The 25,977-nt window shown below is 37.7% G+C and overlaps 1 protein-coding gene across 2 annotated transcripts in view; it reads left to right on the top strand.

Moving 5' to 3' along the window:
* Window positions 1–614: 614 nt before the first annotated feature.
* CHD1 (chromodomain helicase DNA binding protein 1) overlaps window positions 615–25,977 on the top strand; it is a 90,383-nt gene continuing 65,020 nt past the window's right edge. For both annotated transcript variants that reach the window (XM_066381900.1, XM_066381901.1), the window contains exons 1-2: window positions 615–751; window positions 2,690–2,887. In XM_066381900.1, coding sequence (XP_066237997.1) covers window positions 2,835–2,887 — 53 coding nt within the window. In that variant the 5' untranslated portion in view covers window positions 615–751; window positions 2,690–2,834. The remainder of the gene's footprint in view (window positions 752–2,689; window positions 2,888–25,977) is intronic.

The following is a 25,977-nucleotide window of genomic DNA, read 5'->3' as shown; positions in this document are numbered from 1 at the left end:
CGGAACTCAACTCAGGGCCGCTAAGGGAGGGTGCCCAAGCAAGGATCAGCGGCCCACGGTCGTGGTCAGAGTCCGGCGGCCTCCGCGCAGTTGGCGTGCGCGCTCCCATCAGTGCACGTGCGCGCCCACGCACGCCGCCGGACTCAGGGCTAATCGTTTTCTTCGTACGCCGTACGACACCACAACATAGCCACGCCCACTGCCCGCGCGCCAGTCGTAGGGGTTCGGCGTGCTCGCGCCCGTTCGCCCGCCAGCCTGCCTCACGCCGAGTGGGGAAGGGGAGTGAGCCGAGGAGCTTACGTCGTGCGGGAGGAGGAGGCGACGGCGACCTCGGTGGTGGTAGCGCGGCGGCGGCTACGATCGAGACGACTGCGCTCGCTCTCTCGGCGTCATGGCGGCTCCTGGGAGCCGATAAGCGGCGGGAGCGCGCGCGTGGTCGTGGCGGCGGCGACGACGACGACGACGACGGCCGACTACTTCTCGCTTTTGCTGCCCTCGCCGTTGGTGCTTCAATAATGAATTGATTGTTGGATCCTCTCCGTAGGGCATCGCGCATTGGTGCCGCGGGCCCGGGCTTCCCCTTCCCGTCCGCGTCCTTCCCCTTCCTCCTCCCCTTCACCGGATTCCTGCTTACCCCGAGACGCCCGGAGCCAGAGGACTCACTGGGCTGTAGAGACCGCGGGCCCGGGCGCGGGGGAGGCCGCCGCTCCGTCTCGGCTTCCTCGGCCCCGCGAATCCTGCACGCCAGCAGGTAAGAAAGGGGCTAGCGGGTAGGTCATGATGTCGCGGGGCAGACGGGAACCGGCCGGGCGGAGGGCGGAGGCGGCGCGGGCTCCGGGCGGCGGCTCGGCGGCCGGGCGAAGGCCGGGGCGGCTCTGCGAGGGCCGGCGGCGGACGGGCTCGGCGCGCAGGGGGCGTGTGAGTGGCGAGCGCAGGCCGGCGCCGCGGAGCGCATCCTTGCGCCGGACAGTCAGGCAACTGGGCGGTCGGTCACGGGCCTCCTCGGCTCGGGCTTGGTGGGGCCGCGCTGGGAGAGTTGCGAGGCTCAAGCCGCGAGCCTTTGGCGGGTGCGTGGGTCCCATCGCGACCCGGGCTCCCTGCACGTGGGGAGCGGTGGGGAGGGGGAGGGGGCGGCGGCCCGGCGAGCCTGGGAGGGCACGGGGCGGGTCTGCGGGAAGTTTGAGGCGGGAAGAGAGATTCCGGGACTGCGATGGAGGCCTTGGGCGGGGGTGGGGGTGCCTTCGGGTGGGAGGCTGATAGCGGAGCTGCGATGGGGACATGAGGGAGGAGGAGGTTTCCAGTCTTCTGTCGAGTACTGCTTCGAAAACTTAGCAGAAGCAAAGCAACTGTTAAAAGACGGGACACACGAGAGGAGCATTGAACAGGGTTAACGACTTCGAGAAGAGGCATTGTTAAGGCTCTTGAAAGGCTGGAGAGAGCTACGTGCGCTTGGAGCTTCGGAATTTAGGATTGCAAGAAGGGTCTCAGAAAGAGGACTTACTCGGAGAAGGAAGATGGGGGGAGGAAGTAACTGTACAGAGAAAGCCATTTTGAGGGGCGAAAGGAAGGTGAAAAGGAAAGAACGAAAGGAGTGAACTTTCTCTAAGAAAGACGTCTCGGGAAAGAGGCAGTTTGTTATGTGTACCTAGCTTTTTAAGAGTACTTCAGTAGCAGAGTTTTTTGACTGGCCGGGATGAATATCATCAGGAATAAATGTTGCGGGGAATAATTACTTTCTGGATAACCAGTTCTTGGACAGTCTACTCTGGACTGTAGTCTCTGGAGAATTAAAATCCTGATCTAGATGCAGAGTTTGCTATGATCGAGTTGGCATCGGCCAATTTCCCACCCCCCCCCCCTTTTTTTATGGAGTGGAAATAATCGTAGGAGTGAATTCTCTTTGCTGAGGTCGAAGGACAGCTCTGCTCTCAGTAGGCTGTCTCGGTACTTTCTGGCTGGGGAAGGATCTGACGTCTTCCCCCGCTTCTTCCTCTCCCTCCCCTGCCAGAGATCTCCTTTGTTTATTCGTGGATGGCTTGTAGGTGACTCCAGTGTTGCGCTGAAATCTTGAAAGGTGGAAATGCTGTGTCTTGATCTTTGGTTTTTTGCCCCAAACCCCTTCCTTAAAAAATTCATAGTATATATTTTATTACTTTTTTTTAATAAATGAAATTTCTGCAAGTCCTAACTGGATAATTACTGTTTAATTCTTTTCAGTCTCCTATCGGTTTACTTGTGAAAGAATGTATTTTGACCTGTACATTTTTGTTAAGATTATATGCTACCCTTTTATTCTGCTTTCATGTGAGCATTTTCAAAACTTTTACTTCACTATAGTAGGTGAAGTTCTTGGTGAAAGGTATTAGTGCTAGATTAAAGGTAATCTTTTCCCCCTTACTTAATTTGTTTGACTAAGTAGCTCTATTACATATATATGTGCCACTCAGTAGCAATTAGTCTAAAAGTTTTATCATTTCACAAATATTTTAATTTCTTCTGCAGAAAATAAGAAATGGTGTGCAAAATTAGAGTAAGTAGTCAGAAATAGAAGTCGAGGTATTTGTGAATAAAAGACATCTACCCTTTTTTTACTCCCTTAAAGTAGTTTAGATTTCTGTAGATCCTAAATAGACTTTTCAATTTTTTTCTCCTTGAAAAATTTCCTTAATTTCCTAATATATTTTTTCAGGTGAATCAAAAAGGGTCCCAGGAAACCTGTGAATGTTGAAGAAAATTCATCTGAATTTTTGAAATTCAAAGAAGAGTCAGTATTTATATACATCTTTTAAACTGAGAAGATTTATATTTCATTTTAAAACTTGTTGATATTTACAATGAATGGACATAGTGATGAAGAAAGTGTTAGAAACAGTAGTGGAGAATCAAGGTAAGTGCTTATTAAGTATTTATGGAGGGAGTTGAAAACTTTTGTGGTTCTTTTTAGTTTTTCTAATAGGCGGCAGAGTTTTCAGATTCAGATTCTTCCTCTTAGCTATCCAGATAGTGAAGTTTCTAATATGTGAAGCTTTGTTGGTAGTATAGATTTTAATTATTCTTTTTACATTGATTTACACAATTTACAGAAAGTTTGTCTTATTTAAATCTCTTTGAAGGCTTACATAGTTTGAATTAATAATTAAAGTTAGAGCAAGTAAAAGAGACATTTAAGACCCAGGCCAGAGGCACAGTGGATAGCACATTGGCCCAGGACTCGCGTGTGGACATCCTGGGTTCGATTCCCGATCAGGGCACACAGGAGAAGCGACTATCTGCTTTTCCCTTTCTTCCTCCCCCTTCTCTCTCTTTTCTCCTCCCACAAGCAGTGGCCCAATTGGTTTAAGCATTGGCTTGGTCACTGAGGATAGCTTGGCTGGTCCCAACATCAGCCTCAGGTGCTAAAAATAACTTGATTGAGTAGAGCACCGGCCCCAGACGGGTTGCTAGGTGGATCCCAGTGAATTCGGGTTGAGGCTCATGCGGGAGTCTGTCTCACTGTCTCCCCCTCCTCTCACTTAAAAAAAAAGAGACATTTAAATCGGTTTGACTATTAATGTACTCTCCAAATAAAATCAGTAAGACTGTACCCATTTTTTGGCATTTTTGTCTTCTCTACCTGTACTGTTCAATATATGATAGCTGTGGCTATTTAAATTAATTAAAGTTACAGAATATTCAAAATTTAGTTACTTGATCACACTAGACCAACACATCTCCAGTGCTAGTCGCTTGTGGCTAGTGGCTACCATGATGGACAGTGCAATACAGACAGAAGAAAGTTCTTTTTGCAGTGACAGAAAGACATTGGAAATTGCTGATCTGAACATTTGCTAAAGGCTGCAGTACTCCCCTCCCCCATTTATTTTAACCCTTGATATTTTAATTATATATGAATAAGTTAAAGGTATTCACTTGGCTGTGTCTTTGCAAAGAAGATATAACTTATGGGAATAAGCCATATTAAGCGACTGTATTTTAATGTGTAAGAATTTTTTTCAAATACATAGTGTCTTGAAATTCTCCTGTAGAGCTTAAAGTTTGAGTTATCTGCATGTTAATAATATAATCCGTGTAGTAATTATACACTCTTATAGGTGGAGATTGGGAATATGGACACTGGAGTCAGGCCGTCTGATTCCTTATTTCAGTTCTATTTATTAGCTGTATGAATTAGGACATATAATTTAACTTCTGAGGCTTTCATTTTTTCACTTATTAAATGAGGATTTTAAAATTATTTAGATTAAAGTTTGAGGATTGAGATGCTACATTTAAAGGGTTTAAAAAATGTAGTTCCTGATACATTGTATGCTCAATATTTGCTTATAATTAGCATCCAGTTTTTTGGAATATATAGATAACTATATAACTGAAACATTAATTGCAGTGATGGATAAGAAACCAGGAAGTTTGGGCAGTGACGAATTTCAGGAAAAAAAATGTTGGATAGACAATGAAGTAGTGGTTTATGCATTATCGGATTTTTTTTGGTCATGCTGGTTATTTTGTCAGCCTTCACAGGTGACTGGATAACAAGAACATCATAGTGAAAAAGGAGCAGTTATGGAAAGCAGCATGGTTTAATTGAACAAATAGTGCTGTAGGAGTTACAAAACCTGAGTTGATATCATCTTTGTAATTCTCTGAATGATTTTTGAACTATAAAACAAGAAGAGTGGAAGTAAATGATTTTGAAGTTTTATCATTAATTTACAAAGTATGGTAGCATTTTAGACAGAATTTGACTGGAATCATCAGGGTTGAGAGATGTTACAAGACTTGAATCTCAACTTTGATTTCGTTTGTACGGGTATATTGACTGTAGTAAGTGAATAGGAGAATCACATTATCCACATTCTCATTCATTTGTGAGCAATAAGGTGATTAATAGATAAGAAATATTTTGAGGAAACATAGAAACCAAACTACCTACAAAATAGAAAATAAGATTTTTCAGAGCAAATCCACTAGTTGAGTAAGCAAAGAGATCATGTTCTGTTAAATTCTGACCTGTTCTAATAATCTTCTATATATTTTGCTGCCATACTAAAGCAAAGGAGAGGACAGTAGTAAGTGAAATTTGATAGTATAGGTGAAAAAAATTAAACCCTGAGAAATCAATTTAAGTAATCTTTTATAATTTATAATTGTTTTAAATGATTGCAAAGCATATTCTTTAATTATCCTGAGTATTATTTTACCCATACAGGTTTTATGTCCTGAGAAGTGTTACGTTTCTTACAACTGCCTTGGTGTTTATCAGAAGGGGGACTTGCTTCTATTTTACTTTCATTTTCTTCCTTACTGCTGTTATGCTATCCTTTTCCTTTGCTCTAGTCATTTTTACTAACCCTCAGGTTCTTCACGTCCCCAAACCCCCATGCTTTCATAACAAGGCTGTATAGAGAAGGGAGATTAGTGTCTAGTTAAAAGAGTGAGGAGGTGAACACAGATTTTTTTGGGAAAAAAGAGAAGTTACCCTAATTATGAATATTAATATAGAATAATGAGAACTATATCCTGTTTGAAAAATTTATATGCATTGTAAATTTGCTTTTTATTGGCTAGAATTTTTAAATGTATTTTTGCTTCAGATTTTCTTTCTTTATGAAGTGAAAAAGAATTAAGAAAAGTCATTTGGCATTTTGGGTTGATATACAGTTAATTAGCTTCCCACTAAAAACTGTTCTTTTGATAATTTTTCATGTAGAAAGCTCTCTATAACCTTTGACTGAAAGGAAGAATAGTCTTCCTTTCTCTTTGGCTATGCTATAACTGTCAATTTTGAAATTTACATACCAAGAAATGTGGGTCAGGATGCACCTGTACATGGGTTTAGCTCAGCACAAAGTTCATTGTATCATTGAAGTTAAGCTTTCTAACGATACTATTAGTTTTCAGAGCATCAGTTTCCAGCTGTGTCAATTTGTTATTTTCAACTAAGTTTTTCTAATCTTAGGTATATTTTTTAAGTTATCTTGAATAATTTATTTCAGAAATTTATGAATAAAGACCAGAAATATATAGTCACGTTTGGTAATTTTTGAATGATTGGTATGCATTCTTGATACTCAGAAGAAACTCTGCTTGCCTGTAGATTTAAGTTTGTTCATGTAAATTTGAGAATTTATTTGCATCACTATAATTACTCTCTCTGTATTATGCTCTTGAAAGTTCTTAGAGAGTGAGAGAACTTGTTGATGTGTGATAATGTTCTTAATCATTGAGAATTAATCTATAGCTGGCAGTTGGGCTTTGTTTACCTGATTCTTAGAATTCTTCTATTTAATTACAACTTACAGGACTAACAATGCTTGTTTTAATATATTTATATGTGTCTTAATTATGTATATGTATAAATTTTATATTTACTTAGAGGAACTTTATGTTGCACTTACGTATCCTTGGCTTATAGAAACGATTTTTTTTTTTTACAGAGACGGAGAGAGAGTCAGAGAGAGGGATAGATAGGGACAGACAGACAGGAACAGAGATGAGAAGCATCAGTCATTAGTTTTTCGTTGCAACACCTTAGTTGTTCATTGATTGCTTTCTCATATGTGCCATGACTGTGGGGCTACAGCAGACCAAGTAACCCCTTGCTCGAGCCAGTGACCTTGAGTTCAAGCTGGTGCGCTTTGCTCAAACCAGATGAGCCTGTGCTCAAGCTGGCGACCTCGGGGTCTCTAGCCTGGGTCCTCCGCATCCCAGTTTGATGCTCTATCCACTGCGCCACCACCTGGTCAGGCAGAAACTATTTTAATTATCGTTTTATCTTTTAAGAATCATTAGATCTCAACTTGTCAAGTGTTCTTCTAGGTAGGCAGTGAGTAGTAGGAAATAAGATCAGTGGAAATGTTCTAAATGAAAATTTTCTTTTTAGAAATTTAGTCTTTAAAAGGCTTTTTAATGGCTTTGAAGAAATTTAAGAACACCAAGTCAAAGTTAAATTGAACACAGGCCACATTTTTCGCCATCTGTTTCAAACTTGTATATGTTCCATTTACTCTGTGATACACAGTATTATATTGAATACTACTGTGGAATACCATTTTTAGAAACATTGCACTTAGGTATACACATACTAGAAAGATTTCTTGCCATCAGAATCAGTTTCTTTCACTAAATTTGAACAATTTTTAAAGGGAATGACAATTAAAATGGTGTTTCCTCATCTTACTTTAGTTACCTCAGAGCTTTTTTGTTTGTTTGTTTTTAAGGTTTATTTTTAAATTTCAAAAATTTGTGTTAAGCATTTAAGGAAGGTAGGAAAATGTGCTTCCAAAGCTTAGAATGGCTAGAAATCATTGAGTTAAAGAAAGTGGTTTTTAAGATTTCCTGTGTGAATTATAGGAAAATATGACTCTTTTTCATCTCATATTTTGTTAATTCCTAGTTGTTAAGTATGTGCTTTCTGCATCTTTTCCTGTTAGTATTTTCTTTCCTCAAATATCCTTACATGCTACTAAATCTAAGATCATCTAAGATCATTTTATAGGTTTTAAAAACTCAAACTGTTAAGGAGCTTAAGTAATAGGTTACTCCCTTTCTAAATACAATTTACTAAATTAAGAGTTTCACAGAATTTCTTAGGATTGTGGTTAGTCTTCCCTGGTCAGCAAACTGCAGCTGGCAAGCCACATGCGGCTCTTTGGCCCCTGAGTGTGGCTCTTCCACAAAATACCATGTGCAGGCGCTACCTCGATAAGGAATGTACCTACCTATAGAGTTTAAGTTTAAAAAATTTGGCTCTCAAAAGAAATTTCAGTCGTTGCACTGTTGATATTTGGCTCAATTGACTGATGAGTTTGCCGACCACTGGTCTAGGTTACTGAAAGGATTCAGTCTTAACTAACTGGTAAGGATAAAAGAATTATATATGATTTGACTTACAAAGACATTACTTTTATCTACGTAGGCATGAGATGATGTAGGGCAAACATTAATGTGTAGTTGCCTCTTTTTAATATCGCCTAAGTAGTTTTGGATGTTGGTGATGACTGTAGGTTACATTTGGTATAGTTCTGTTTTAAAAGTAAGAGTACTTCCAGGTAGCTCAGTTGGTTAGAGCAGTGGTCCCCAACCTTTTTTGGGCCACGGACCGGTTTAATGTCAGAAAATATTTTCACTGACCGGCCTTTAGGGTGGGACAGATAAATGTATCACGTGACCAAGACAAGCGTCAAGAGTGAGTCTTAGATGGATGTAACAGAGGGAATCTGGTCATTTTTTAAAAATAAAACATCATTCAGACTTAAATATAAACAAAACAGAAATAATGTAAGTTATTCTTTCTCTGCGGGCCAGTACCAAATGGCCCACGGACTGGTACCGGTTTGCGGCCTGGGAGTTGAGGACCACTGGGTTAGAGCATCATCCCAGTACATCCAAGGTGCGGTTTGATATCCGGTTAGGGCACATACAAGAATCAACCAATGAATACGTAAATAAGTAGGACAACAAATCAATGCTTTATTTTCTTTCTCTGCTTTCTACTCTCTCTCTAAAATCAATAAATAAAAGTAATAAGGGGACTTCTTTGTGGTGAAGAGATAAGGAATAGATGGAGAGAACTTTTTGTTTTACATTTTTTTAATGGAAAATTTAAAAACATTCAGAAATAGAAAAGTTGTAGCTCCAGTTATGGTCCTTGGACTAGCAGCAATGGCATTACCTAGGAGCTTCTTTGAAATATACAGCCGTGGGGTTCAACTCAGACTTCATTTTAAATAGGTTTCCAAGTGATTTGTTTCAACATTACATTTATATGCATATATATAAAGCTGTTTGCCTGGAGTCATTAAGTACCTTGCTACTTTTTTATTATCAATGCTGTTACTATTATACGTGCTTCTTATTTCTTGGGAATCCCACAGAAATGGTGTCATAGGCCATGCCAGCAAGAAGCTGGGTACATTTCATTTCTCAAGAAACAGTAATAATGGCAACTGGTAATTACTGAGCTCTTACACTGACAGCCAGGCATAATACACACAATACATGGTGCGTTATGTGAATTTATCATAGTTCATCTTCACAAAACTCCTGTGATGTATGCAGTATCGATGATCCCACTTGCTAGAAGGGAAACCCAATTTACAGCCATATTTAGAAATCCTTTTGAAAAAAAAACAACTATTAACTGAATTTCAGAATTTACTTGGATTTCATTGGTTTTTCTGTCAATGTGCTGTCCCTGTTCCAGGATGCAATCCAGGGTACCATATTGTATTTAGTTTTCAACTCTCCCCAGTGTCCTCTAGCCTGTGAGAGTTTCTAAGTCTTTGAGTTTCTTAACAGTCTGCTGAAGTACTGGCCGGGTATCCTATAGTATGTCCCCTGATTTGGATATTTCTCTTACGTTTTTATTAGGATAAATAGGGTTATTAGTTCTTAGAAAGAATATTGCAGAGAAAAAGTGCTCAGTGCTCTTCTAGTCACATAATATGGGGAGCATAATATACATATGGCATCACTGATGATGTTAACTTCATCACAAGGCCAAGGCCAAGGTAGTATTTCCAGAATTTTTTTTTTTTAAAATGAGGAGTGGAGGTAGAGAGACAGACCCAGCAACCCCTGTCTGGGGCCAATACTCAAATCTACTGAGCTATCCTCAGCGCTTGAGGCAAACATTCGAAGCATTCAAGCCCTTGGCTGTGAGAGGGGAAGAACGAAAAGGGAGAAAAGGAGGGAAAGAGAAGCAGGTAGATAGTCAGTTTTCATATGTGCCCTGATCAGGGATGGAACCCAGGATGTATGTCTGTACGCTGGGCTGATACTGTCTGCTGGACCAACCAGCCAGGGCCCAGCTTTTTTCCAGTGTAATGTTAACTTTCCCTTTTCATGCTGTATTCTTTTGAAGCATGTTGCTATGTAGGGATGGGAATGAAGTTATATCATCTGTTGGGAAGTTATGAACTATGTTAAGTGGAATCCTCTGTAAAGAAGTAATTTCTCCCCCATTTAATTATTCATTTATATAAGCAGAGGCATATTTATATATATTTTATACTTTGGGTTGTAATCCAATAGAGTATTTGTTTTATTGCTCACATTGTTTTAGTCTTGCCCATTGGGATCTCTCTTTTAAGTTAGCTTCTGTGTCTTAATTTTTTAAGACTTTATTCAATTTACAGAGAAGAGAGAGAGAAAAGAGAGAGGGAGAGAAAGAGAGAGGGGGAAGAGCAGGAAGCATCAACTCCCATATTTGCCTTGACCAAGCAAGGCCAGGGTTTTGAACCGGCGACCTCAGTATTCCAGGTCGACGCTTTATCCATTGCGCCACCACAGGCCAGATGCTTCTGTGTCTTTTTACTACTCCCATCCTTTTGCCCTAGAATCGGCCATTTCTCTAAAGAATGCTGATTCCTTTTTTTGTAGAAAAGGGTATTAGAAACCAAGATTTGGGTGCTAGGTTTTGTTGCTATTGAAGTGTCACTGCTTCTGGGACCTCTCAGCAGACAAAGCAGACAGCAAGGTAATACAGGTATATGTACTAGTTGTTTCTGTATCTGTCCATCAGTATAAGATAAACATGAGTTTGTACTGATATCTCCAACTCTAATTCTGTTCTACAGGATTCATGCTAACTTTCCTTCCTTACTCCTTTATAACTTCCTTCTCTAACAGAATGAAACCTTGCTCCCACCATCCACCATCTATGCACTTCAACCTCAGTGTATAAAGAAAGCAGTTTCAGAATTTTTAGGCAATACTCCCAGAAGAAACAAATTTACCAACTATAATACAATGTTTATGTACAGTGTACAGTTGCTATTATACTTAACCTTTAGTTTCTAGTAAAAAACAACTTTTCTCAAGTTACTCAAGTTAGCTCCCCCCCCATTGTGGTTATATCATAAATTTGTAGTGAAATTTGATTCGTTTGTTACCGTTTGCATTCTTCCATTCCGGGATCTGCAATCACATGGATTTTTTTAAACTTGCATATATTCCATTTCCTCTATGAAATACAGTTTTAGAGGTTTTGACAAATTCATAGAGGCATTTATCCTTCACCCCAGTATTGTGTAGAAAGATTCCTTCGCCCTAAAAGTCCCCCTGTGTGTTCCAGATCTGCTGAATCAGAATTTCATTTAACAAGACTTCTAGGAAACTTGTATACATATTAAATTCATAGGCATGTATATGAAGCTATTTACCTAGAGTCATTCAGTATCTTGCCTTGTTTTTAAATTATAAATTAACTTGAATAAAGATTGTTATGATCTAGAGGTGATAATGGAATAGCCAATTTAAATACACAATCAAAAAAAGTATACTCATTTATGGGGCCATATGAGTATGCAAGTGAGGAGAAAGAAAATGAAATTGGGCTCATTCCTGGAGCTATATGGGAAGTGTTTATGGTGCTCTAACTTTTGTAATCTTAATGATGAGAAATGATATATTTTGTAAAGAAAGAAAAAAATGGTATGTATTAAAAAGCTTGTTGAAGAGGAAAGTTTTTATAGAGGTCATAGTCTCCCAATAAAAAAATCCAAGGTCTCTACTAATAGAGAATGTGTTAGACACCCTAGCTTTGCAGTTCTTTACCCTGAGGTTTATTCAGTGTTATGTTGAAGTTTGTGTATGGTTTAGTCATAGGTGAAGAAAGAAGAAAAGAGGAAGCATAGCTGAATAAATGCTGCTTGTATTGAGAGATACCCATGGGAGTGTATTACACGTTTGAATGGACTGGTCAAAACCACTGCTGTGAGGAAGAGACTTTGGAGTGTATTACCCATATGAATGGACTGGTCAGAACCACTGCTTTGAGGGAGAGACTTTAGGAATCTATTGTTACAGAATCAAGTTCATCATATAAATGACTAAGAACATTACTGTTTATATTTAAGAGTGTAGTAAGTGTCACTGATACAAGATGACTGCTTAGTTCAAAAGTCAACTTTAAATAAATATTAAACTGCATTTGGTGGACAGATTAAGTGAGATCTATTTTTCACTGAGATTAAAGTAAAGAAGACACTTAAAAGTTCTGACTAACCATTACTGGCTTCTAGGATCCAACATCTGTAGCATCTCTCTTAGAGTTGAGGCATTAGGCACAAAAGTAGTGGGGAGCTCTTTTCTTAATGAAATCCACTCCCGTTAGCTATTTTACATCTCTCCTGTCACTGCTTTCATAAACACAGTTCTGTGCCCTCAAATAACTATTTAATTTAGATCAGAGATTTTTAACCTTTTTTATCTCATGGCACACATCAACAAGTAACTAAAATTCTGCGGCACACCAAAAAATACATATTTTGCCAACCTGACAAAAGTGGTTTGTGTAATTTTGATTCATTCACACGGGGTGGCTATTGTGTTGGCTGTTGTCATTTTTTATTTATTTATTTTGTATTTTTCCGAAGACAGAAACGGGGAGGCAGTCAGACAGACTCCCGCGTGCGCCCTACCGGGATCCACCCGGCATGCCCACCAGGGGCCACTCTAGTGCCTGAGGCAGAGACCACCGAGCCATCCTCAGCGCCCAGGCAAACTTTGCTCCAATGGAGCCTTGTCTGCGGGAGGGGAGAGAGAGAGAGAGGAAGGAGAGGGGGAGGCGTGGAGAAGCAGATGAGCGCTTCTGTGTGCCCTGGCCGGGAATTGAACCCGGGACTCCTGCACGCCAGGCCGACGCTCTACCACTGAGCCAACTGGCCAGGGCTGTTGTCATTTTTTAATATAACAATCTAAGGGACAAGAGGTCAATCTTCTGACTAAATAGTTAGGTATCTCATGTTTTAAAAATTCTTGCAGCACACATTGAAAATCACTGAGTTAGATTAGATGATTGAGCAATTACTACGTCATATACTGAAATGCAAAAATTTGAGATTCTAAAATTTATAATAAAAAAAGAGACATAACCCTTAAATCAGCAGTTCTCAACCTGTGGGTCGCCTAGGTTACCCCTGTGTTTTGGTCGTTCGACCCTCGCCGGGGTCGCGACCCACAGGTTGAGAACCGCTGCCTTAAATATTTGTAGTTTCAGGTGGGTATGGTAAATACCGAGATACAGTTTGCAGCAGTTCAAGTTTAGGAGACAGAGAAGTTTGATTATATGGCAAGTTGTTAATTTCTGCATCAAGCCCAATATCAGAATGAAGTTTTTTTTTTTTTAATTTTTATTAATTTTAATGGGGTGACATCAATAAATCAGGGTGCATATATTAAAAAAAAACAAAACATGTCCAGGTTATCTTGTCATTCAATTATGTTGCATACCCATCACCCAAAGTCAGATTGTCCTCCATCACCTTCTATCTAGTTTTCTTTGTGCCCCTCCCCCTCCCCAGAATCAGAATGAAGTTTTTAAAATTTTTTTGAGAGATTATTTAAAACTGGTGATTTTAAATTAAAGGTCCTGGCATTGTGGCATTTATAAGATGAGGTATTTTAACTGGCTTAGGTAAAAAGTTATTTTTACACCCAGCAAAAATGATGTTAGAAGGCAATAAATACTATGCTGAAGAGTTTTTGCGTAAAGGAATGGGACCATTGTAGAAGAGTGGATTTACACTCTGAATTCCCTCAAGGGAGACTATTCTTGGATTTTCTGTTTGAGGTAGATTATAGTGATTATTGCTGTTTGATGCAACTATTACATGTTCATGGTTCTGTGACTAAATTCTCAATTACATTAATAAAAGGAAGTTTGATCTGAAGGGAAATTTTGTAAGAGGAATTACAACTAGCTGTACCTGAGTACTGAAAATATAATCTTTTTATTGTATACCAAGGCCTGGCCTAGTGTGCAGTAGCTTATCCCAGTCATACTGTGCTATATTAATGAACGTTTTTTGCTAAACGGCTCCCAGTGGATGCAGGTTGTTCATACGTGCAGCGCACTTCCATGGATATGTGTAGGCCGTGATGAAATACCAAATTACAAATAATTTTTGTTAAAAATTAAAGCATATGGTGCTGGGAATTACGTATGTGTGTTTTGTAACAGTATTCATTGAAATAATTTAAAAGCATATAAATACTTTTAAAATCTTTTTTTAAAAAGCAAATTAACCAAATAGACAATCTCTATACAATTTAACTGTGCAATGTAGACATTATTTTATTTGTGCTTGCTTGGAAATTGTTGCTAATTTTAAGCATATGCAAAAGTAGTGATGACAGTCAAATGAACCCTCATGTAAGTATTATCTAACTTCAACATATTTCATCTCATGGCTAATCTAGTTTAAGTTCTAAATTCTACTGCTAACCCTTTCCATTCAATTACTTTAAAGATCATTTTGAAACATATAATTTCTACATGAATTAGACTTCCATATGTAGGTAATACCAGTGAGGGAAAAAAATAAACGTAATTAAGCTTTTCCTCCCTATTGTAATTATAAATTATATATGTAATGGGAGATTTATCATGTCTAGTATAACACATTTAATGTATTTTATGGAACTATTATTTAGTGACTCCCATGTATATATACACACATAGTTCTTATTTCTCATCTGATTCCTGAATGCTTGCTACAGAAACTTTTGAATTTAAATGTCTTTAACTCAGATTCAAAATGACTAAACCCAGTGATGTTAAATGTTACCTTTCCTAGCATCTATTTCTGGCAGTTCCATTCTCATTTATTCAGTTAGAGACTTTAAGGTGATAGAATTGTACTATATTTTAAGAAAGTTTACTTTATAATAGGATTTCGTTTAGGATTGGTAATTAGAATGCTAAAAGGAACTGTTGCCTTTGTTGTTCAGTTCTTAAAAAGCAGCACTAACTAGTTTTCAGAACCATATAGGTAAATAGACACTTTCTGGATTATTCTCAATTTTATCTTTTACTACAAACCATAAAGTTTGTAGTAAAAGATAAAATAGACAACATCTTAATAAAATATAATGTTATAGAATATAAAGATGGTTTGATCTTGGTCATCATCTAATTAGCTGAACCCTTCTCATTTTTAAATGACTTGTTCTAGGCTAATAAATTTTAAACAGTGAGTTGCAACACAGAGAATCATGCTCAGATATTTTTAAATTTAATTTTTACTCAATGCTTATTTCCATATTGTTTTTCTAGTTCTGTTAAAGCAGATAATGGTCTATAACAGTGGTAGTCAACCTGGTCCCTACCGCGCACTAGTGGGCGTTCTAGCTTTCATGGTGGGTGGTAGCGGAGCAACCAAAGTATAAATAAAAAGATAGATTTAACTATAGTAAGTGGTTTTATAAAGATTTATTCTGCCAAACTTAGCGAAAATCCGACATAAAGTACTTGGTAAGTAATTATTAGTATATGCTTTAACTTGCAGTAACTCTGCTTTATACATTTTATAAAATAAAGTTACTTCCTACTTTATAAATCACCATTACTGTGGAACCAGTGGGCGGTTAGAAAATTGTACTACTAACAGAGATACAAAAGTGGACGGTAGGTATAAAAAGGTTGACTACCCCTGGTCTATAAGAATAACTAAAATAAAGGCCCTGACTTAATGAATTTCAGGATGTATACTTAGACAAGAGATACAGTATAAAAGTAATTATAATATTGTGAGGGAATTATTAATAGCACAAACAAAATATTGTGAACACATAGGATGGAACAGTGTGATCTGTGTCTGAAGAAATTGGAGAAGGTTACATAAAGGGTATATTTTTTAGTAATCTCTAAGAGTAGAAAGTTGAATCAGTTGCTTCTGAGACGAAATGTTCTCCACAGGGAAAAGTATGGGATATACTGAGCTCTAAAATCACCCTCTCCATAAAAAGCCTAGATCCTGATTCATTTGCCTCAGCTCCAGTTCCTCAGTCAGGAATCGATCCATCTTTATATCATGGGTTCTCATAAGTTTTACTTTCTTCCATGGCGTTTTTTTCCTACTAGAAACTCTTGCACAATTACTTGTTTAGTTGAGGAGAAGAACAAATGAATTCAAATGATATATTTCAAGTTTTAGAAGAATAAAACTTATTCTTTCAAAATGTTTATTAAATAGATTATTATATTAGAGAATCAATTAAGGTGCTATATACAGGGAAGGGCAAAAATGGGTGTATAGCTGTGATTTCATGAGTTTAAGTTTATTCTTGTATTGTTATTAGTGTATTATTTTTCATACAAACAGTTGTAAACCTACTTTTGCCTGGCCATGTATACCATACCTTAATTGATTTTCTAATACTCTGTAATAATATCTATATAATACACATTTTTGAGACCTCAGAATGATCTCAAATACAGTTAATTTTCACTTTCTGGGAAGTGAGCCCTAACCCTTGACTCCGCATAATGGGACAGCTTTGTTATCTTGAACATATGGCTTCTGTTGCTCCAGTGGTTGCATTTTCAGCCAGCAGGAGGAAGATGGGAATGTGGAGGATTTAAGGCAAGCCACTTTAGTTTTAAGGCTATGACATTGAAATCCCACATCACTTCTAGACATTTCCCATTAGCTGGTTCCTGTTCACGTGGTCATACTTAGCTAAGAGAGATTGTAAGAAATGTAACCTAGAGCTAGATGGGCATGTGCCACTGAAAACCAAAGGGACTGTTATTTAATACTGAAAAGCAAACAAAATGGATACTGGGTGAGTAGGGAGGGCCACGTAAATAATATATCTATGGCACAAATATAAAGTAATGTTATTCCAAAGTAAATTAGTCCTGTCCTAAAAATTAGGGGCTTTCATTTTTCTGAGTTTTCTTTCATATTTATATCTTCAGATCTGCTCATAATTTGTATACTTACAGTATAGATATTTTGTTTTTCTTCTCTTAGTCTTCTCTGAGCCTCAGTTTGTGAATTTGTTGTATGAAAATGAAATGCCTGACCAGACAGTGGTGCAGTGGATAGAGCATTGGCCTGAGGCATTGAGAAGCCAGGTTTGAAGTCCCAAGGTCACTGGCTTGAGCACGAGCTCACCAGCTTGAGCATGGGATCATAGACATGACCTCATGGTCCCTGGCTTAGCCCAAGGTCACTGGCTTGAGCAAGGGGTCACACGTTCAGCTGGAGTCTCCCTCCACCCCCCAGTTAAGGCACATATGAGAAAGAAATCAATAAACAACTAAAGTGCCACAATTACAAGTTGATACTTCTAATCCCTCTCTCTTTGTTCCTCTCTCTCTCTCTCTCTTTCACTTAAAAACAAAAGAAAATGAAAGAATTAAAGAGAACCCAATGTCTGGTACATATATAGCACCAGTTGGTAAAATTATCATGTCTATTTTTATTAAAAATTTTAATTTGAAATTTTAATGTATCTATAGGTTTTATTTGTCTATCTTTATATATAATATATTATTTATATATATACACACACATGTACGCATATACCTAAACCACATTTTGATAAAATGATTCTGACTTTAAAGTTAGGAAAAAGTTGTTTTTTTATTCCTAATAGCTATCAGTATTGAGCTCTTTTATCTCAGACAGTATGCTTTACATGTTTCATTCTTGACAGTAATCCTTAAGTATGTTCATTATTTCCATGTGGCAGAAACCTGAGATTCATTGGATGTACAGATATAAATACAATTACAATGAGAAGAAAGACCTAGAAAGCTAGGAGGAAACAGGTCAGGGTTAAACTTCAGAACACCATCGAGTTAGCCCTGAATTTTTTCCCTAACATGTTAGAAATTCTTTCAAAAACTACTCCAAGTAGTCCTGAATGGCACTGACAGTAGTTAAAGGATAAGGGAGCAAAGCATAAAGTGAGAATGATTGTTCTTTAGAATAGTAAATATAATTCTTTGTATGTATTAGTGTATTTGTCAGGCACATAGTCCTAGTCCTCTATTATAATATTTCTGTAGAAAATCAGTTTACCTTCTGTTAATGTATGCTATAGCATTCCTGCCCCTTCCCAGAGTCTTAATCCATCTACCTGTTAAGAAAGTATTCACGAAATGGCATAAACTAGAAAGCAAATCTTTATGTACTAGGTACAAAAGAAGTGAATAAATGTTATATTAATTAAAAGAATTAAAGCAGGTAATCACTGATCTAAGCCTTTGATACAGGTAGTCTGATTTACCTGTGTTTAAATGTGCAGTCTTTTTTTCTCCCTTTAGTGCTCCTGTTTTGAGATCTTTTCATTCCTCCTGAGCACTTTTACAAACCACTCTAATATCACTCTCTTGACTTTTTAAAGTCTGTTCCAAGATTTATCAGGGCCACTTTTTTCTGTTTGTGACCTGGTGGTAGGGAAAGCAGATGCCCGTTGCTACCATTTTCTTAGAAGGCCATTATTTTATTCATTCTTCCTTTTTGTTCCATTGCAGACTAGTTTCCAATTCCTGTGATAGAAAAGCCAAGGATATTTGTAACATAGAAGAATCTTTGTTTATTAACTTGAGAATACATTGTTCTCTTGTATCCAATACAGGTCTTAGCATTTTCCTTAGTTCAGAGAACCGATTTGAGTGAAGGATTGGGTATGGAAAAGGGAGGTTGCTATTCTGCTATATTCTGGATTTACTCCCACCTGCAAACACATGAAAATGCTACAAAAAATGGAGCAATGCAAGGGGAAAAGGAGGTTCATGGCTTAACTTTAGAGAAAACTTGCACCAGCCAGGAGCAAAAGGGAACTCGAGCAGTAAGGAGCAGTAAGCACTGAGCAAACATGATAATAGCACAGGGACTCTTTGGATGGATATAGGCCCTCAGGACAGGAGGTTGGGGTTGGGATTGGAATTAAGTATTTAACTGTGGAATTAAGTCTCCTTAAAGCTGGAACCCTGGAACGGTTGCCAGCTTTGCAAAGGGTCTAGAAAAACTCCCTGTGTAATGTGTACAGAAACCTTTTCTTGTGGTTGTGGTTGTTGTAAGATAATATGGACCACAGTATGAAACTATTTTGGAGGCTGTGAAGAGCTATTTAAAATTTTGTTTTAAGTGGTATATAAATAAGAGAAAGAGCCATAAGGGCCAAGTAGATAACATAAATGATTGAAGCTGTCTAGGTATAAGATAATGGGGATAGGGGGAGTGGGGGACGACAGGAGACTTGGAGGTTATATACATCATTGAAAGGAACCAGCGCTACCTAGTTACAGATAACATGTGGGAAGTGGACCCAGTGTTTCCAGATTTGTGATTCATTAAAAGAAGCTTGGGCCCTGGCCAGGTAACTCAGTTGGTTAGAGGGTCATCTCAGCATGCCAAGGTTGCAGGTTTGATCCCTGGTCAAGGTGCATAAGTAGCAACCAATGAATGCATAAATAAATGGCACAACAAATCAATGTGTTTCTCTCTCTCTCTCTCTCTCGCTCTTTCATATCAATAAATAAAATTTAAAAGAAGCTTCTTGAAATTATTTTCTCCCATACGATTTAAAATGACATAGATGACTTGGAGGAATTAAAAATACAAAAGAAGAAAAAGACAGGCAGAGAAACCAGGAGGAAAAAAACACAAAACTTGTTATGAAAGACTTAGGCTTATGGTTTTTTTGTATAAAAAGCAAAGAAGAGGTAGTATTAACCATTTATTAATTCACAAATAGTATATTTTCAGTCTGTTAGGTGAAGTGCTAGAAGTAGGAATACAGTTAAATAAAACCACCCCTACAAGTAAAACAAACCCTGTGTTCATACTAGCTTATGTTAAGTGCATACTACTGATAAGTGCCAGACATCCTGTTAGGTGTCTTATATAGTCTGGGGCAGAGGTCTAGGAAAAGCTCAATTTGAGAAGTGATGGATGAGTAGAGTTGGAATACTACGGAAGGAGGTGGGGTGGTGATCAACAAGCTTTCTAGGTGTGAAGAATTGTTTTATACCAAGGTTACGAGGTGAGAAAGCATGGCAAATTCAAGAGCTAAAGGAGTGCAGTGAGGCCTGGTTGCAGAATAGAGGTAGGGGAGTGGTTTTACGATGAAATTGGAGAGGTAGGCTGATGTCAGATTTTAGTTATTTTATCCTAAGAACAAAGGTAAGCCATTAAAACCCTCAAGATCCGCCTTAGGGCTGCTGGCTTCACCACAGGATATATTGTAGATGGGGCCCAGGCATATACAATTAAAAAATTGGTGAGGGATGGTGATTTTGGTGTTTGAGTTTGAGAAGCATGTGTAATTCACAGATACAGAATTGTGACATTTTAGTTATATGGAACTTGAGAAAGTAGACAATTGACGATAGCTACACTATAAAACATAAAAATTTAACTTGAAAAAAAATTAAAACTAGATTATATGTCTTATGAACAGAATATTTTCTCATCACTCAAGTTATTAAGTTATAACCTTGGGAATATTGGGAAAAAATATTGGCCTCTTTTCTGTAAGAATCTGTGTAGACATAAACTTTGAGTACTTTTCTCACCTTTTTCTTTGGTCAACTGCAAACTTGGAAGGCATATCAGAAGGGCGGAAAAAGGGAGTGCCTCCTAGGTTAGTCAGCCCCCATTGGACAGTCTTCTGGGAAGTACAACTCAACCTTACACTTTATTTGTCAGAACTTAAGCTAATAGCCACACTTAGTTGCAGGATGTTTGTGCTATACATTTTACACTATATACTGTTTTTGTACTGGGTGACCATAACGTTGAAATTTTTATTATTAAGGAAAAGAAGATGACATGCTGACTTAGACAATTAGCAGTTTCTAAGGCAGCTATTATATACAATTAATTTTACTTTCTTTAATTTTACTTTCTTAATATTTTTACCTTTCTGGTTGCTTAAGGAAAAGCTTTGTGTGTTTTTAAATACTTTTTACCTTACCATTTTGGCCCTTTTATCGACCAATTGTATAGTAAGTATATACTTATATGTTTCATGCCACTGAATGCTTACTTTCCTGTTTCATACTCATTTGACTTTTGTGGCTTTTTACATTTTCTCATCTTTGTACCTTTTATTATCTGCAAATGAGATTTCATAATATTGAATATTAATGACAAAAACTTACAATATTGGAAACATTTTTGTCTATTTTTTTCTTTTTGGGGGGGGGCTCGTCGGGATTTTTGTCTATTTTTTATTTTGAATTAATTTTTACTTGCAGAAAAGTTACAATAATACTATCAAGAATTTCTTTATATACCTTTTGCCCAAGTTCACTAGCTTTTAAATTTTTGCCACAGTTCTGTTATTTTCTCTGTATATATCTAGTATACCCATTATATATGTAATACATGTTTTTCCTGAATTATTTGAGAATAGGTGTCTAAATCATGCCTCTCTATATACTTCAGTATATATAAGGTCTACCGGAAAGTTCTGTCCATTTCCATCACAAGTTTCAACACTTGTGATGTGTGCCTCTCTATTTTTATCACTTAATGTATACATACTGATGTAGCAAATTAAAACAAAGTTGATTCACGTTAGTCTTATGTGTGAAGGGATAGTGTACCCATGGCTACTGATAAAGTTCGCCACTAATTTTTACGAATTTCAACAAGGAAGAAATGCTACAGAAGCATGTCTGTCGCATCCACCATATTCCCCGGACTTAGCACCCTCCGACTATCACTTGTTTTTGTCCTTACAAAATTTTTTGAAGGACAAAAAATTCAAAAATGAAGAAGATATCAAACAAGCACTGGTTCAATTTTTCGCATCAAAAGATAAAACATTTTTCAAAAATGGGATATACAAATTGCCCTCACGCTGTCAAGAAATCATTAATAATAATGGCAATTATATTATTTAATAAAGTTTATTGACGGTAAGAAAAATTTGTATTTTGTTTTATTCCAAAAACGGACAGAACTTTCCGGTAGACCTTATATTTTCTAAGAACAGAGGCATTCTCTTGCATAAGCCGTATATAGCTATGAAATTCAGGAAAATTTACATTGATACAGAACGTGAACCTTCAGTCTGTGTTCCAGTTTGGTCAGTCATCTCTCAGTACAGGGTCCAGTCTAGGATTACATATTGCATTTGACTCTTATGTTTTTTAATCTTTAATTAAAAATGTCTTTAATCTGGAACAGTTTCTTTTTCTTTGTCTTTTATGACATTGGCATTTTAAAGGCCATGGGCTAGTCATTTTATAGACTGTATTTCTCAGTTTGGGTTTGTGTTATGTTCATTTATGATTAGATGCAAGTTATACATCCCGCTACTCTATATATCCTGCTGGAATGCTGTGTAAGTGGTGATACATCTTTCTTAAAGGTATATCTGAAGGCTCATGTTGTCTGTCCCTATTGGTGATACTAGTTTTGATCACCAGGACAATGTGGTGTCTGTTTTTTCCACTGTTGTTTCTAATATACCCATTACAGCTAATAAGCAACTTCTGAGAAGATACTTTGACCTATGCAAATATCTTACTCATGAAACTCTCCTAAATTTAGCATTTCTTTATAATTCTTGCCTGAACGAGTATTTTCTATTACGATAACTGCAAAATAGTAATTTTCTAACATGACCAACCTTGTTCACATCTATCAATTGGCATTCAGAGTTCTGTAAGAGTCCTCATTTGTCTGTCTGTCTCCTTACCTACCTATCCAGCTGCCTATTATTAGCATGGGTTTGAGAATCCTGTTTTATTTATCAGGTAGTATTCCTTTACTGTCTGTTTCGATGCTCAAATCAGATTTGGTCGTTGGAATCCCCTTCAAGTTCGCTCATATAACCATGTTTTTTGTCCTTTTGACCTGCCCCCATCTTTTTAAAATTTTTTAATTATTCTGTTTTTTGGTACAGCAAGATTATTTAGGTCACCTTGCACCTTTCCTGTCCCAGCTTGAGAATCTGCCATTTCTCAAAGGACTTTCAGTTTACTTAAATGTGGAATATTAAAAAAAAAATCTGAGTGCCAAAGTGATTATAAATTTAAAAGTTCAAAGGGGATATGTTTACATATTTTATAAATAGCAAATCAAGAGATATATTACCATAAATATAAATAAATATATGCAAAGGACCTTTTTATTTTTTTTTCTTGGTATTACTGTTTGTAACCAAAGGATTGGAAGCAAAACATGTTAATCTTTGAGGGACAAGTTGAAATAATGCTGTATTTACAAAATGGAGTATATGTAGTTGCATAAAGGAATGGGGAATACATCTGTGACTGAAATGGTGTCCAGGAAACAATGTGTACATACAGATGTCCTTCAACTTTTGATAGGGTTTCATCCCAGTAAACCCATTGTTAAGTTGAAATGTGTTTAATACACCTAACGTACCGAAAATCGTAGCGTAAGCCTAGCCTACCTTAAACATGCTCAGGACACTTACATTGGCCTAAAGTTGGGCAATATCATCTTACTGCCACTGCTCAGCATCACAGGCAAGTATTGTACCACATAGTGCTAGGCTGGGAAAAAATCAGAATCTGAAGTACAGTTTCTTCTTGGATGCTTTATTCACTTTTGCACTATATGTAAAGTCGATACATTGTAGGTTGAACCATTGGAAGTGTGTGGGACAGTCTGTCACATTTATATGAGTGTAAATATGATTATGAAAGGGATATAAACATTTTTATACATACTTGCTTATATTGAAAAGGGAAGTGAAAAGTTTTAAAAGTAATTACTGGCCCTGGCTGGTTAGATCAGTCGTTTAGAGCGTCATCCGAGACAGCACAGTTGCTTGTGGTTTGGTCAGGACTGTCTCTCCCTTCCTCTCTGTCTCTCTGAAAAAAAAGAAAAGAAAGAGAAAGATATTAACCCCTAGCTGGACAGCTTGTTGTCCTAGAGTTCGGAGGTTGCCAGTTCTACTCCCAAGTCAGGGCACATTCAGGAGCAACTTGATGTTTCTCTCTCTCTCTCTCTCTCTCAAAAAAAAAATTACTAATGGAGAGAGAGGGCATGACATAGGGACACAAGGATGGAAGCTAGACTCTGACTAGAAGTATTGCAGTTCTCAGGTTGAATCCAAATAAATAATAAAGCAACATTAAATCAAAATGAATAAAAAGTAGTTCCTAAAGATGGAAAAAAGTGCAAATGACCCTAATTAAACCAAATTTGTTGTGGCCATTCCCAACAGACAAAAAGAATTATGAAGAAATCTTAACATTTACTTGTCACATTATTAGTAATAATGGTATTGTTATTTTGAAACTATTACACACATTCTAAGATAAACCAAATAAGTAATTTTATTAATGTTCTTTGGAAACAAGAAGGTCAACCCAAAGTGATGGCTGTAATAAATATGCTATCAAAGAAGTAGAAAAAAAAACAACTATGAATTTGAATCGGAAATACTAGTATAATTTCTTAATGCACTGGCTCTAAAAATACACATATCCTAGCTCATTCCATTCAAAAAGTCTTAAAAACAATGACCAATCTAGTAGTAATAGGCTCACCTAGTACTCAGATTGCAATTTAATTTCCAATTTAAATACAAAGTAGGCTTTTTAATGAAATGGCTGGGTTATAGTTTGAGGAAAGAAATATACAAAATGAGTATAGTTTGTTCATCTTGTCAGACTGGAAAATGAGGATACTGTCAAAGACTACTTGGGGTGTTGTCAGAAGGATTCTGAAATTATTGGTTTCCTGTTGACTAAAAATGGGTCATTTTGGATATCAGCAGTGATACTGACAGTGTATTAAAACTCATCAAGTAATTTCAGATCCGAGAGTTTATGAGACTTGACAGCAAATAATATAATTTTATTAAAGTACTCCAATGTGGTGTTTGTTTTTTGTTTGTTTTTGATATGTTGAGAATGGTGAGAGAAAGAAGTCTGTTTTTCATAATCTACCATCTCATTACTATTGTGCTACTGAGATTTAATATAATTAATATGGGTAACTCTTAAATGATATACAGATACTTATGTTGTATAAAATGTCAGTGGTATTGGTTATTACCAAAATAAAATGTTAGTGGGAGTTCAGAAATATTTCTTAAGAGCCAGATTGTATTTGTGAGTTTTATTCAAGAATTTGTATCTATATACATCTTTGATTTGTTTGTTTATATTTACATCCATCAACATATCAAACATACTGAGCTCTATTTTTACTGCTCAGCATACAAAGGGCAACAAGTAAAAATCCCAGCACTCTAGAAACAGTAGAATATCAAAGGTGTAGGATATGAAAAACCAAAATAAAACAAAATGATAGTGATTATTACCTGATGTTCTCACCATGTAGTATATAGAGCTAGTAGTATGGTTAGAATGTTTTGGGAGTGCTGAAAAAGGATACCTTTTAATGTTGGGTTGAGAATGGAGTCAGGAGATAATTCATTGGAGAAGTACTCATGAGGTGAGTGAGGTTCAACTATGGAGTTACACAGTGGGCAGAGGGAGCGGGGAGAATAATTGTGCAGAAGCGGAAGTGGAAAGAGAAACTGGCTCTCAGAGAACTACATGTATTTTGCCACTGCTAGAACTAAGGGTTTAAGTGGGAAGCTGGCAGAGACAAATTCCTGAAAGGCCTCATAGGTCTTTGAACTTTGTTATAGAAACACTAGAGGTTTATAGCAGAAAGTTACACCATAATCAGACTTTTATTCTAGAAAGAACATTTGCAGCATAGACAAACAATTACTTTATTAGAAAGAAGCTTTTCACTTATTTTAGTTCAAAATTTTGTTTGAACATAGATCACTCTCCCCACCCCCACCCCCACCTATTTTTATATTTCCCTTTTAGTTTTAGGACTTTAAAAAAAAATAAATTATAGGCCCTGGCCAGTTTGCTCAGTGGTAGAGCGTCAGCCTGGCGTGCGGAAGTCCCGGGTTCGAATCCCGGCCAGGGCACACAGGAGAGGCGCCCATCTGCTTCTCCACCCCTCCCCCTCTCCTTCCTCTCTGTCTCTCTCTTCCCCTCCCGCAGCCGAGGCTCCACTGGAGCAAAGATGGCTCGGGCGCTGGGGATGGCTCCTTGGCCTCTGCTCCAGGTGCAAGAGTGGCTCTGGTCGCAACAGAGCGATGCCCCAGAGGGGCAGAGCATCGCCCCCTGCTGGGCAGAGTGTTGCCCCTGGTGGGCGTGCTGGGTGGATCCTGGTCGGGCGCATGCGAGAGTCTGTCTGACTGTCTCTCCCCGTTTCC

This window comes from Saccopteryx leptura, chromosome 4, assembly GCF_036850995.1.
Source record: "Saccopteryx leptura isolate mSacLep1 chromosome 4, mSacLep1_pri_phased_curated, whole genome shotgun sequence".
In the NCBI taxonomy this organism is placed as follows: domain Eukaryota; kingdom Metazoa; phylum Chordata; class Mammalia; order Chiroptera; family Emballonuridae; genus Saccopteryx; species Saccopteryx leptura.
Note: the sequence above shows the minus strand (reverse complement) of the source record. Positions and strands in the feature narration are given on the sequence as shown.